The 15333-nt window shown below is 30.1% G+C and overlaps 2 protein-coding genes across 2 annotated transcripts; one reads left to right on the top strand and one right to left on the bottom strand.

The window, feature by feature from the left end:
• The first annotated feature begins 747 nt into the window (after positions 1-747).
• Positions 748-6258, top strand: LOC145125658 (uncharacterized). The gene is made up of 18 exons (XM_079061083.1): positions 748-1038; positions 1672-1845; positions 1922-2103; positions 2179-2284; positions 2367-2443; positions 2546-2633; positions 2726-2918; positions 4129-4255; positions 4336-4416; positions 4494-4595; positions 4690-4785; positions 4851-4925; positions 5020-5139; positions 5225-5353; positions 5445-5522; positions 5598-5684; positions 5776-5862; positions 5972-6258. Exons 1-18 carry the CDS (start codon positions 984-986, stop codon positions 6020-6022), a joined length of 1908 nt encoding a protein of 635 aa, XP_078917209.1. The 5' UTR covers positions 748-983; the 3' UTR covers positions 6023-6258.
• Positions 6259-9557: 3299 nt separating this feature from the next.
• LOC145127214 (uncharacterized) lies at positions 9558-13144 on the bottom strand. The gene is made up of 9 exons (XM_079062445.1): positions 12881-13144; positions 12704-12793; positions 12125-12156; positions 11869-12028; positions 11538-11744; positions 11317-11419; positions 11168-11221; positions 10824-11033; positions 9558-10049 (listed from the first exon to the last, which is right to left on the bottom strand). The coding sequence occupies exons 1-9, from the start codon at positions 13127-13129 to the stop codon at positions 9904-9906; spliced, it is 1251 nt and encodes a 416-aa protein (XP_078918571.1). The 5' UTR covers positions 13130-13144; the 3' UTR covers positions 9558-9903.
• Between the last annotated feature and the right edge of the window lie 2189 nt (positions 13145-15333).

Below are 15333 nucleotides of genomic sequence, written 5' to 3'. Positions count from 1 at the left end.
TTTTTTGGTCTGACCCACCACATTACATACACTATTTCGACTTCAAACGTATGGAATCACCTTCTCTTTATTGTTTCGATTAGGGTTTTTGGATAAGAAATGGGTGTTTTTTGCAGGTTCTAATGGACCAGAATAGTGAGGGAGGTGAGGAGTTGACGTGTATTTAGGATCATAAATGAGGGTTAAATAATTAAATTAGTCGTTGACATTACATCTACAAAAATGGACCCTAAATTGTGAAAAGACAAATATACCCTCACGTGGGAGGCATATGAGCGGGTTAACAACAACAACTTAACGAGAGTTAAGTTGGGGGACCATTTCCACGTACAAACTATACAAAAGGATCATGAAACCAAAAAAAATCAAGGTTTGGATTAAACCTCAGAAAAAAATCATACCACATGGGATCATTTTTGCAATTTTGTCTAACTTTTATATATATATATATATATATATATATATATATATATATATATATATATATATATATATATATATATATTAAACAACAAATCTAATCTACTTCTAAATTACTCCTTAAATTCATCTATATCCACGACGAGACTTGAACCCTCATCCTCAAGGAGGAAAGACAACACCGGATATCATTGGACTAAAAGCCTTTTGGTGTCTAACTTGTATAATCTCAACCAAAAACCCACCTAATTGGCACCCGTAATAAATTAATAAATTAAAAAGTTCTTAAATAATCTCAACCAAAACCCCTCCTAATTGGCACTAACTTTCTAAAAAAGTACGGATGACATGCGACACCTTTTGAACAGCCTTATTTTGCAAGTCGATAACTTGGACCCACGGCCGGCAGTAGATTTGGCATGACGGGGACTCCGAGTTTCCGACGTACAGAAGATAACAAATTTTGACTTATATGTATGGAAAGTAAGTAGCAATAGAATTACTAAAAAGATAATTCGGCACTTCAAGTTCAACATCAGAATCAAGAAGGAAGAACATACACGATGGAACTAAAGCCAGGCCTCTCTGCTTTCGTCACTGGGGGTGCCTCCGGAATCGGTATATTTTGAATTCATTTTATAGGTTTTAGTTTGATATTTACTATTCCCAACTTTTTTTTGACTAATTTAAACGCCAATTAACCATTTAGAACAAACGAGCTATCGGTTTAAATTGCAAGTTACAATCTGGTTATTCCGATTATAAAGGATCAAATGTTTTTTAGTTGGATTGATGTCGATCTGAAGACTTTAAACAACTACGCAGAAAATTGTGAAACAGGATAACTCAGTTCACTTTTGGATAAACTTATGTTTATTTCAGTGATTTACGCTTCATAGTAAATCGTTGCACAGTATGATTCTGAGAGTTATATATGGGTTTATGTTTACTGAGTGAATTCATACGCTTTTGAACTACAAAAGAATACAATCGAACCTAATTTCACTCCAATTGAAATTTAAACCCTTGAATTGCTCAGATTTATGTTCTTTTATCATTTTGTTTTCCAAAGAGAGATACAATTGGACTTTTGAAGTCAAAGATAGTAATTTCCAAGTCCACAATGGAAATCAAATCCCCAAATTTTCACAAAAAGATTGATCCAAATGTCACAAAAAGAAAAAGACTTTCATATTATACATCTGAATTGTGAATGAGCCTATATGAACCTTGAATTTGATATACAAACAGGTAGGGCTCTTTGCATAGCTCTTGCCCAAAAGGGTATTTTCGTCACAGTTGTTGATTTTTCTTCTGAAAGGGGAGAAGAGGTTGCATCACTTTCACAAAAAGAGAATCTCAAATTCCATTCCGGATTAAAATTCCCATCTGCTATCTTTGTAAAATGTGATGTCAGTAACAAAGGTAAAAACTCTTCATTTTCCTCTCTCATATTTTTTTCTTATAAATTTCATTAATTATTATTACATTCAATTTACAGGAGAAGTAGCTGCTGCATTTGAAAAACACCTTGAAGTATATGGGAGTTTGGATATTTGCATTAATTCTGCAGGAATTGCAACTTCAATCCCATTTTCCAAAGATGAAACAGATGGATCAAGATCATGGAGACATGCCATTAATGTGAATCTTGTAGCAGTTATTGATTGCACCCAAAGAGCTGTAAGTTTATATTATATAAATTGCAATATCTATATTTTATAATCATTTTTATCTTTATAATTTGATTATACACAGATTAAAATAATGGAAGATGCAAAAAGACGTGGTGTGATTATAAATTTGGGTTCAGCATCAGGGTTATATCCAATGATAACTGACCCTATTTATTCTGCTTCCAAAGGTTGTTATTTTATAATTCATATGAGAATAAACATAATCTTATATTTGTTATTTTACATTTTATATTTTTCTTTTTTGGAAAGGGGGTGTGGTTATGTTTAGCAGATCACTTTCTACCTACAAGAGAAAGGGTATTCGTGTCAATGTGCTTTGCCCTGAGGTGGGACCCGAGTCAATTTTATATTAAAGAAAACAATATTTCATTATATCACATGAGCTATTTATTTATTTAATAATGTGAGGAACATATTACATATTACAGTTTATTCAAACTGACATGGCTGAAAAAGTGGGGTCCCAGTTTATTGAACGAATGGGAGGCTATGTTTCCATGGATACCTTGATTCAAGGTATCTTTTATTACATCATTAGAAGAAGAAAATAAAAAATATCAAGATTAAAGTTTAAAGTTTATTCTTATTATTGCATTAAAAAAAAACAGGAGCATTTGAGCTTATAAGTGATGAAACTAAAGCTGGAGCATGTTTATGGATTACAAAACGTAGAGGAATGGAATATTGGCCAACTCCAAATGAAGAAGCAAAATATTTGATAACACCTTCGAGATTAAAAAATAAATTATTTTCATCAGTTGTCACCTCTAATCTCCACATCCCACAAAGCTTTAAGAAATTGTAAGTTCCTATGCAAGAAATAGCAATGTAGTTTCATTTCTTTCTATTACAATTTACAACAATGTACTTTCAATTATTTTTTCTTATCAAGTCATTGTATTTTGAAAACTCTATGCAATTAGGCTGGAGGGAGTGGTAGCACTCTTAGCACCTTGCCATATCACTTTTTTAACTGTCATGTCATTTTTTTGCCTGCCACCTCGTTTGCACCTTATTCTTAGCATTTCATAGGCAGTAGCACTCTATTTTTTTTTCTTTTTCATATTTAAGTAGATTATATTTTTTTAATACACAAACATTTAATATTACATAAATTATATTTTTTTAAAACATAAACAATTAATATTACATAAATTATATTTTTTAAATACACAAATATTTTATATTAAATTAAAAAGTTACAATAAATTAAAACTTAAAATACCTAGAAACATGACTTAATAAATAAAAAACACACTTCATAACTAAAGCAAAAAGGTCTTCCTCCGAAAACTGGCCTTCTAATTCATCTTCCGGTGGCATATTAAGATCAAGATTGTCGATCGTCTAAAGATTATCAGTCAAATGGCGGCGAAGATCGGCATAGATTACTGCGTTGTTGATTATCCTCCTTCTCTGTATCCATTCTTGACCACCATATTCAAGAAGTAGTTGTGTCTCGGGGATGACTTCATTCTCGTCGTACACATATATCACACGTTTCATTCATGTTCTAGTATCATATTAAGGCTATGTTTGGCATGCAAATTTTCGATTTTTTTTAAGTTGTCATGTTGGCAAACTAAAAAGTAGCTTATAAGCTAGCTTTTTGAAAAGCTACTCAAACTATCGTTTCAACGATCATATTGAGCATTTTTTTTTTATTCTCCCAAGTATACCCTTTATTAATTACAAAAAACTCAATCCTCTACATGCCATTTAAATATTTCAGCTAGTTTTACCAAGTGTCATTTTTTATCATCTAGCAACTAGCTTTTCAGCTATCAGTTAGTCTGCCAAACATATCCTTAGACATTATACTTTGAAAAATTTACCCAATTATACATTGAAAATGACAATATGACATTGATATCCAATGTATAATGTTGTAATAGGAAGAAAAGAAAGTAAGATGCTATAATAAACAAATTTTAATAAAAGTATGTTTTTATTTATTGCAATTAACCCTTTTATAAATTATAATTTTATTTATTTGAGACTTTTTATGCAGAATTGTTCACACCCTGAGCAGCAATTTCCGTAGTGCTACAAGTATAGTGCATGCAGCTTTGAAATTACCAATTCAACCAAATCATGTTCTTTTGAAAATTATATATGCTGGTGTCAATGCAAGTGATGTAAGGAAACTTTTTATTTAAACATTAACTTATATATATTTTTAATCTTTTTATAGGATATATTTTGTATAAAATGACAGGTGAATTTTAGTTCTGGTAGTTACTTTAGTGGAACCAAACAGGAAATCAGTTCTAGGCTTCCATTTGATGCTGGATTTGAGGTATATAAAAGTACTTTTTGATTTTAATGATATTTTGTTTGGGTATAAAATATAAAATATAAATTATAAAATTACAGGGTGTAGGATTAATTGCTGCAATTGGTGAAGGGGTTAAAAATTTAAAAGTTGGGACTCCAGCAGCTATCATGACTTTTGGAGCTTATGCTGAATTTGCCATGGTATTATTATATCATTTATCATCTTCAAATATATTTTCTTTTTTTTTTAATATATAATTTATTGAGTTATTGATATTTAATTTAATTTAATTAGGTTCCTTCAAAACACATTCTTCCTGTTGCAAGACCAGACCCTGAAGTTGTTGCCATGCTTACTTCTGGACTCACAGCCTCAATTGCTCTACAAAAGGTTCATTTTCATTTTAACAAAAATAAAAAATTATTTTATTTAATTCCATTTTACATATAATCTAGTCAGCCCAAATGGAGTCTGGAAAGACAGTTCTTGTCACAGCTGCTGCAGGAGGAACTGGACAATTTGCAGTTCAGGTAATTCAATTTTTTTTTTCTTTTTAAAATATATCACTTTCATCATAATTTAACAAAAAAAATATTCTTTTTTTTATATATGAAAAAATGATAGCTTGCTAAATTAGCTGGAAACAAAGTGGTTGCAACATGTGGAGGCAAAGATAAGGCTAAGCTTCTAAGGGATTTGGGAGTTGACCGAGTCATTGACTACAAAGAAGAATCGATTAAAAATGTATGTATATTTAATATTTCCTTTCATAAAATCTTTTCAAAAACACAAAATAAAGAATTTTTATTTATCTGTATAATATATTCAGGTTCTTAAGAAGGAATTTCCAAAAGGAGTTGATATTGTTTATGAATCTGTTGGTGGTGACATGTTTGATTTATGCTTCAATGCTTTAGCAGTTTATGGAAGAATGGTCGTCATTGGAATGATCTCTCAGGTAACAACATTTAATAGCAATCTACTTTTATTAAATAATAATATACTTTATTTTTTTATATAATTATCTTTCTTATTTCTCATTGTTTTAGTATCAAGGAGAGGATGGATGGAAACCAAGAAACTACACGGGTCTATGCGAGAAAATCTTGGCAAAAAGTCAAACTGTGGTATGTAAAATGTTGACTTTTTTACTAAAAATAGAAAAAATTGTTGCCATTTTTTTTCATTATAAAATTTTGCAGGCTGGATTTTTTCTTGTGCAATACCCTCACTTGTGGCAACAACATCTTGATAATTTGGTTCACCTTTTCTCTGTGGGAAGGCTAAAGGTGTCATTTTTATAACTTTTCTAGCATCTTTCTTGAAAAAAAAAATTCAAGATTTAATAGATTTATAATTTTGTTTTTGTCAAATTATTAGGTTGCAATTGACCCTAAAAGCTTTGTGGGTGTACAATCTGTTGCTGATGCAGTTGAATATCTTCATTCTGGTAAAAGTGTAGGCAAGGTATGCACATAGATACAAAAGGGCATTTTCGACTTTTTGTCACACTTGATAGAAATTTTATGTGTGTATTGTTAACATTAATCATGATGGGTTTTTTTTTTTGTTACAGGTGGTTGTTTGCATTGACCCGAGTTTCAGCCAACAAACTGCAAAGCTTTAAGCTTTTAAGTTTTAATTATAAATTAATAATCGTGTACACAATGTTGAAAATTTGAAGGATTTAAAGTTGGTATACGAAATAAAGGAAAGTTGTGTTTGATTAGGTGTTTTATTTTTCTGTTTCTAAACATTAGGGGCATATTTGTGTCTTGGTTTGTAGGTAAGATTGTTGTTGAATGTATATTTTGTAAAGCCTATAAAAAAAGGCTTCATAGGGGCTGTTTCTTTTTGACTTAATGGGTTAAGTACATAGTATGGATATGTAGATATAGATGTTTCTTTTTGACTTAACTTGGACAAAATGACTTAATGGATTAAGCAACAAAAAAAATCAGTAACCTTATACAATACACTAACCTTTTACGTGTTTGTCTTTTCTTCCGCCCAACTCATAATATGCTTAAGTTGATTAAAAATGTGGAATAGATTTTTTTTTTGAATATACAAGTAAAATGGTAGCTTAATCTTATTAATACGATTCTTTAGTTTAGGAAAAAAAAAAAAGACTATGTATACAACATTTTATTCATACAAACATCATTATTCAATTCAGTATTTTACCTATTCATGATTAATGGGGTGGCGTGGGGGACTATTGCTTATGCACCTACACTTACACCTAGTGACATTATGACACTTGCATTATTTACACATTATTACAAACACTTGCACGTTATGTACACATTAACTATGATTTTACATATTTGTTTTTTAATGTCGAGCCGTTAATACTTCTAGGCGATTTGTAAAACCTTCAAATGATTTTTCAAAAATACTAGTTGTTTGAAATTCTGCTTGATTAATCGATTCTTTGTTGTTGAGCGAGTAGATTGGCATGATTTTGTTGCAAAAGTTGATTATAATATATCCACCTTTTGGTGCTTTCCATTTCCTAGTCTTGAGGTGGCAAGATAAACATTTGCTAAGATGATCTGGTATTGGCTAATTGTATTCTTGATGGAAATTCATGTACTTCTTGGAGTGTTTTTCCATTCATGTATATTGTATTTATGAACCCATCGACAAGGTACTCTCATATGGTTAGTGGTTTTGTGTCTGTATAAAAATGACTTTCGGTCATGGTCTAACTATTGATAAAAATTAATTATTTAATGATTATTCATTATAATCAACAACACTATCTCATAGTCTTGCAAAAAAAATTGTTAGCCTTTCTATGTCCTCTTTCTCTTAGATTGATAGTATGTTTTTTATTTTTGTTCTTGTATTGATTTTTTACAGTGGATGTATTATGTATACTTAGTGGCACTGTTGTGGATAAATACTAGTGACAATCACATGTGAATATACTATATAATATGCACATATGAAAATACTATGTAATATTCACAAGTTAATATAGCATGTAACATTCACATGTGAATATACTTTAGTATTCACATGTGAATATTAAAAGGTATATTCATATATGAATATTACATGATATATTTATAAATTAATATTACGTGGTATATCCATAGCATGTAACATTCATATGTGAATATACATTTAATATTCATATATGAATAAATCCTTATTATTATGAAATAAGAATATATATATATATATATATATATATATATATATATATATATATATATATATATATATATATATATATATATATTTATGTGTATTTACATGTTAATCCGGGGACGGTTATACTTCAACACTTGAATAACATTTCAATCGATGGTTCCTAAGGCTTATGGTTGGTTGACCAAAAAGAGAAAGACATCATTGATGAAGACAATATAATTGTTATATTCACATGTTCATATTGTACAAATCAATATATTCATCACTTTTGATCATGTTACATTCACATATGAATGCTTTTCTTTAACAATACATATAGTCTATCCTAGTATAATGTTGAATTTACATGTAAAATATCATAATTACACTATATAAAAATAATTTACAAACCTATTGTCGTAGTTTGTTATTCATGTATAGGTGAATAAATGATATATTCACATTTTAGTAAAATAACATAAAAACAACTTAGTATGATTGAAAATTTAGTGACATTATTAGAAAATATATCACAAAGATTTTTTAGATTTTATTCACATGTGATTAAAACTAACAAATCGTGATGATGATGTCAGCACTAGTAGGAATGAAAACTTAGTGACATCATCACAAAATCAACCGTAATGCTTGGATTTCGACGAAATTTGCATGTTACATGAAATATGGTGTGATTTACAAAACTTATAGCTTTGCCACGACGTAAGGTGTTTTTCGGTTGTTCGGAACTATTTAAGGTCTAAAAACCGGGTTTTTTTTTATTTTTCGAGATTTTTTTAAATTATAATTAGATAATTGATTAGAAATCTCATCCTGATCAATTTTGTTTGTTAGTTGCATGAGTCAATTTTTTGGTTTGGTTTATGGGTTTTGGATTTGAAACAAAGGGTTTTGTGGGTCCATGGTTTTCTGGTTTTTTTGGGTTCAACCCCATTAGAATTATATTGCTATGAATGATACGGTACCTAATTTAAATATACTAAAATAACTACACAATGGCACCAAGGATAAAAGTACTAAAATAATTTCAATTATGTCTCAGAACATAATACAGAATATAACACAGGAATCAAGCATAGTAACATAGTAAACATTTTTTAAATATAAAATATATATAATAAATATAAGTAATATTTAAAAAATAATAGATCTTAAATACTATATACGGTGGGTCGGTTTTTAACTCATGAGCTGGTTCAGTTTTATTTGGTGGGTTTATAATACAAACCGAACCTAACCGCTAACATCGGTTTTTATAAAAATTGAAACCAACTCTGTTGGTTTTTGTTGGGTTTTCGGTTTTTCAATTTTGATTTGGTTAGTTTTTGTAAGTTTTTTGTCAAACTTTGAATCAAGGAGTCTTGAAGGTTGAATTACTCAAAGTTCATTGCACAAAATAAAGGAAAGCTGTGTTTGATCAGTTTTTCATATTTCCATTTCTAAACATTAGGGGCATATTTGTTTCCCAATTGTAGCCAAGACAATTGTTCAACGTATCTTTTGTGTTCTTCTAATTCCACATCAATAAAATTGACTAATTTATGATCTTGAATGAACTTTTTCCACATGATTAGTCCTTTTCTTTGCCGGAGATGATTTCATAGCCATTAATGCTAATTCTCATCTACCAAATTTATGATCTTATATCATGTTTCTTAAGGTGAAATTGTTGTTTAATTAATATACATGCCAAGCCAAATGGTGTAATTTTGTAGTATCTTATAAAAAGTTGAGAAAATAATACATTGGATCTATTAATTCTCTCTTAATCATCTCTTTTGATTTTGATAACAAAAATAGGAGGATATTTGATTTCTCTAACAAATTATCCATAAGACCACAATCATACCAAATTTTTAAAGCAACATTGAACATCATTCGTTTGTAATCAAGAAAGAAAGATCATTCACTTGAGCCACGAAAGATCCAATTTAAAAGAATCAATAGAACACCACATTACCCATACAAGTATATTTAATAGTTGACACTAAAAGAAGCAATAAAGCAATGCAAACTGTAAACATCTTTAAATTCTGAATAAAAGTTGGTAAAAAATCTTGAAAACCAACAGTAATATATGTGGAATCAAGAGAATTTTCCTATACGTATACCAAAATATATTCTCTTCTAAAAATATAGCGCTTCATAAAAGATCAAAAACATGTTTCTACCACTCTCCTAAATCCATTTCAATTCAAGAGCTCTCTAAGCTTCTCTTCATTCAAAAGCATGTCCAAGAAGCTCTTTTAGCTTTTTAGGTTGAGATCTTCATTTCCATTTTCCATTTTCTCAAAAACATGTTTTTCCAAAATTCCAGATATACCCTCAAAAAAGATTCTGTCTTCTTCATGTTGCGAGTGTTGAAGAATGAAATATTCTTCGGGCAGTTGAATGACAGTCAATGGTGTCCTCATGGTAGCCCAGATTCAGATTCAGTGCACATGACCCAATTTCATCGGGTTGTGTTTGAGTTGTCATCTCTGACATTGACCCTACAAGAAACCATGTCCACGTCAGCAACATAAATAACATCTTTTTTTTTTAATTCTTCAAAGTTTCAAAAATAATAGCATCAGCACAATTTGGTTCGTTTTTTTACCGAAGCTTAAATTAAACTGAAAAAAAATAAAAATAAAAAAATAAATAAAAAAAAAAACCTTCTACTTTCGTTTCTTTTGCTTTAGGTTTTACGTTTTTAGATTCATCAAAATAGGTTTTTTCGTTATTTTTCAAATTTTTTTTTGTGCTTATCTTTTTACATTAACAATTGCTTATAAAGGTTTAAAAAAATCGGTAAAAATATACTACACAAAACGTACAATAAGAGTACAAGTTAAGTAGATAATCATAAAGTTTAAAATAAAAAATAAATATGTAAACAAAACCAATAATCGTTGTTCAAAAAAAAAAACATCAGGTAAATGTAAAATAATAAAAAAAAAAATGAATGCTTTTTCAATAGAACTATTTTCCTTGAGAATTATAAAGAAAACCAAGATGGAAATAGTTAAATGGATAATATAATTAGTTAATTAATTATAGAACTATTTATATAACTAATTATATGTAATACTTTAAATATAAATTATATGTAATACTTAAATTAATTAATTAATCTATTAAGTTTATACACAAAACGACATTTTGAAGAAAAAAAAATCTTTTTTCTTTGGAACTTTTTTTTTTGGTTTTATAAAAAAAAGGTAAACACCCAACCCAAAATTTTCCAATTTTTGGTCTTTTTCACACCCCTAAAAATAACATACCTTGAACAACTTCTGAAGTCAACTCATCACTGATATTATCACATTGGTCAACACATGATACCCTTTCAACATCTTCTTCAATGGGTTCTTGATTTGAACAAAAATCTAATGATAGTTTTCTTATAAACTTCTTTGGGCTTCTTCGTGTTCTTTTACCTTTCTTTGTTTGTACATGCACTTGGATTTCATTCTCCACTTTATCTTCTTGTTCTGTGTAACAATATTTCCAAATTACAAAACATAAATTGTTAAAATTCAAAAATTAGGAATGTAACTACATTGAGTTGTTTATTATAGCATCTTACACAAATAAATAAAAAACAAAGAAATGGGAAACCTCTTACCTTCTTTAACTTTTTTATGCTTAAGTTTTTCTTTTTTAGAATCCGCCGCTTTATCTGATATAATAAGTAATAATAGTTAAGGAATTGAAAAAAAAATGGCCAAAAAGTATAAACAAAAAAGGATTATGAAAAAAAATAATTATACATACCAAAGTAATTCGATGTCCTTGTTTTTTTAGCACGTGGATGCATTTCCATTAGACAAACAGCTGCTTCTATTGCTTCTACACCATATCTTCTCACTATATTCACCTAAGCATAAAGGGTAATATAGTCATTTCTCATGTCCCCATTAAGTCAAAAAGACACAATGTAGGGTATATAATAACATTATCTTTTAAACAAAAAAAAAAAAAAGCAAAAAGTTTACCTGAAGTTTACAAGGTTCGACAAGATGAAAAAACAAAATATCACCCTGAAGTAACCTTTGTGCAATAGAAAATCCCCTCCATCCAGCACTTAAACCATGTCTTACTTTCAAATAATTCGTCTTAAACTCCTTTCCAGATTCATCAACAAGAATAACCGTTGTATCATTATCAGGCAAATGCACAACACAAAATTTCTTCGGTAAAATCTACACAAAAAAAAAAAAAACATCATATCAATATTCAATAGTCTATTTATCTATCTGTATCACCACAAAAAATATGTTAAAAAATGTAACGTATTTATATAATTATATGTTTCTTGATTCTTACCAACCAAAAACTGTAGAGAACATTTGAAGGGAGCATACATTTTGCAAACTTTGGTGATTTTGCATCTAAACGTTCTAATAAAATTGCTGCTCTTTCCATACACATGTATTGATCTTCAGCGTCATTGTAAATGTCACAAACTTTTGTTCTTTTTCCTTTACTATATATAATAATACAAACACTATGTATATGTAAATAAGTGAAAAATTTTAAAGAAAGTGTATGAAGAAGAAGAAATGGATGAAATGTCACCAACCCAGAAGCTTTCTTGGGCTTATCTGATACAATCTGTTCATAAAAATGAAAAGTTTAGTCATTATGAGATAATGTGTAAAGAACTTGAATATAACATGTAACGTTATGAAAATAGATTTAACGTAATTTAACTTCCTTTAAAGAAAGTAACAATATAAAGACGAAAACGCCCCTCCGCAACCTTAATTTCTCAGAAAACCTTAATCGAAACAAATCGCTACACACGAATCATGTAAGGGGAACAATACGACACAAAATATTTCAATTACATGGATTCCTAATGACAAACAAAGCCCAGAAAACTAGGGTTACAAAAGGTAAAAAAGTGATGAAAATTTGAAATTTATTTGAGGAAAGTTGTAAAACATGGTGAAGATCCAAGAAAACAAGAAACGAAGAGAGGTAAACATGAAACATTTTTATACAATTCAAGAAAAACACATCAAGAATCATCAATCTTGAACATAACACAGACTTCAAACAACAAAAGTAAACAAAACTTCAACAGATCCAAAACTGAATCTGAAATCGAGCATGAATCTGAAGTGGGCACAAACTTCAAAGCAAACTAAACTATCACCTGTTTATCTTTGGATTTAGCTTCCCAGGTCCCTTTAGAACCCCTCTTCCTCTTCTTCTTCTTCGTTTCAGATTTTAGATTTTGCTTCATCTGTAACTTGAAAGATGAAAATATTCAATAATCATAAGAAGACAAACATTTAAACATATGAAACAAAAAACAAAACCACATACGAACCTCTGAATCTTGTTCCACGAAAGTTTGCTTGTTGGAATCCATGTTTTTGACTTGCTTGCTTCTCTTCAAGTTTTTGTTTTGTGTTTTTCGTGTTTTATTTTTCTTTTTTAAAGTTTTTTCTTTTCTTTTTCTCTTGTCTACCTTAAACAACCGATGATGGCTTCGGGTGTGAATGTAGAGTGTGTCTACATTACTTGACAAAGCAGGTAAGAGAGTACAGTAAAGAAACACAGCTGTGATCCGCTGCATGCGGTCCTTTGGAAGAGTTGTCGGGGTGGAAGGATGATCTAGGCCGTTGAATTTGATCTAATGATTGATAATGGGAATCCTATAAATAAGGTGCAAGAGCTCTATTTCTCTTCCATTTCCTATATTGGTAAAGGGTCAACCTTAGAGGACCACTCAATGGATAGAAAATTGGGAAGGTAAAGAGTTGTAATTAACTTTTTATCATTTCGAAAAAGAAGATAAAAAGACTCGAATAATGTTTATAATCAAGTAAATACGTATACAATACAAACTATAGAAATTATAAGATAATGACTTAATGAACTAGAGTATTTTGATAAGATCGTCAAAAGTATGTGGTTTACATGTAAAGTAGATCGAATTTACATGACATGGTATAGATCAAATGAGTTGAATAGTTTTAAAAGCGTAGTTTGACTAATAAATAGTATGTGTAGGTGACCTAAAAAGTCGATTGAAAGAACTAGACCTCCTCATTTCGAACTAAATAGACTAAAGAGTAAATTACATATTTCTCCCATGTGGTTTGGTCTAATTTGCACTTTTGGTCCAATTCTTGAAAACGTTGATATGGTTGGTGAATGTGGTTTCCAAATATTTCATATGTTGGGTTATGATTCGGGATGTTATGGGGGGCGGAACCGGACCGGACCCGAATAAACTAAAAACCGAAGAAGACTAATTTAGAGGATTCGAAAACCGGACAGATTAAACCACTACGGTTCGGTTCAGGTATTAACCGGTCCGAATAACATCAATTTCAAGACCAATATGGTTCGGTTCGGGTATCAACCGGTCTGAATAACAAATTAAACCAATACGGTTCGATTCGGTTTGAATTCAAGAAATGGAAGAATCATTTTATGCAGTTTTTTACCAATTTCATAGTTAAGATAAAGTTGAACAATATTATTATACAGATGTTTTGCGATCAAACAGAAAATATTTCGTTGTTTAATCATTAACTTATTCTCTCTTCATCATAATAACATCATCTTGAAGTCTAGTTATATCTATTTTAAGGGCTTATATTTTCATCATTCTTTCCTCGCTTTTGAAAAACTCCCTGCTAAAACTATCACTAAGATCAAAATTCTTAATATGAGATCGCTTAAGACATTCACTAAAATTAGAAACTGCATCACGCAATTCAGTCAGTTCGGAATCATAATAACTAACAGTAATATTAAGAGATTTGAGAATAGAATGTACCTTGTTGATTACCTTCTCGCTTTCTCTTGTATATTCTTTGATACTTTTTTGCTGTGAAACACACTTCCGATTTTGCACCCTCATCAGTGAAATATTCTTGGTTTTCCAAATTTGTGCTTCCGACCATCAAACACTTTCCTTCAACATAGCTCTTCTTTTCTTTCACAACAAAACTTTTTCCATGAGTTGGCCTTCGAACTTCATCGTCTTCGGAATCAGTTGACCTCACTTCAAATTGTCAATCATTATCGTCTTCTTCAACTATCAGTGCTTTTCTAATACTTTTGGCTTTCCGAAGCTCTTCTATTTTCTGAGTGTAGTAAGCTTCATCTTTTGTCTTTTCTTTCTTCCCATGCACTTTTCTCAGCATACACTCCTTTTCAAAATGATTTTTGTCATGATAGTAGTTACAATCGTAACCAAAGTCACCGAGCAAATTTCTCTCAACTTTTCCTTCATCTTTCTTAAACTCCGTGTAACCTTCCCCTTTTTCTTTCTATAAACTAGAGTTGTGATCCATGAAGGTTCCATCACCATTGTTTCCTTTAAATTTTGAGTAGTTTTTCTTGAAAAACTTTTTAGGATTACTGACCATGAGCGTATTGACTTTGCTTGTGAATTCATCTTCCAAATTGTCTGAATTAGAATCATCTTGAATCATCTTTGATGATTTTTCTTTAGATCCTTTAGATTTAGCAACAAATGCTAATGGACTTGTATTCGGGAAACTTTTGGCTTCTTTAAGAACTTCCTTTTCACGAGATTTGAGAATTCCAACCAATTTGGCAAGAGAATAGTCCTTGAACTGTTCATGAGCTTTAATAGTTGAAACAATGAGCTTCCATTCAGATCTCAGACCATCGAGAAAAGTAACCTTCTGTTCGATTACTTCTCTTCTCAACTTATGCTTAATCATTCTACTTAGCAATGGTTAAAACGAGTAACAATTTGATCAATAGATTCATCTGATGTTTGTTCAAATGAACCAAATT

Source organism: Lactuca virosa, chromosome 7, assembly GCF_052849685.1.
Source record: "Lactuca virosa cultivar CGN04683 chromosome 7, Lactuca_virosa_CGN04683_v6, whole genome shotgun sequence".
Taxonomy (NCBI): domain Eukaryota; kingdom Viridiplantae; phylum Streptophyta; class Magnoliopsida; order Asterales; family Asteraceae; genus Lactuca; species Lactuca virosa.
The sequence above is the reverse complement of the archived record's forward strand: the minus strand, read 5'-3'. Positions and strand labels throughout refer to the sequence as shown.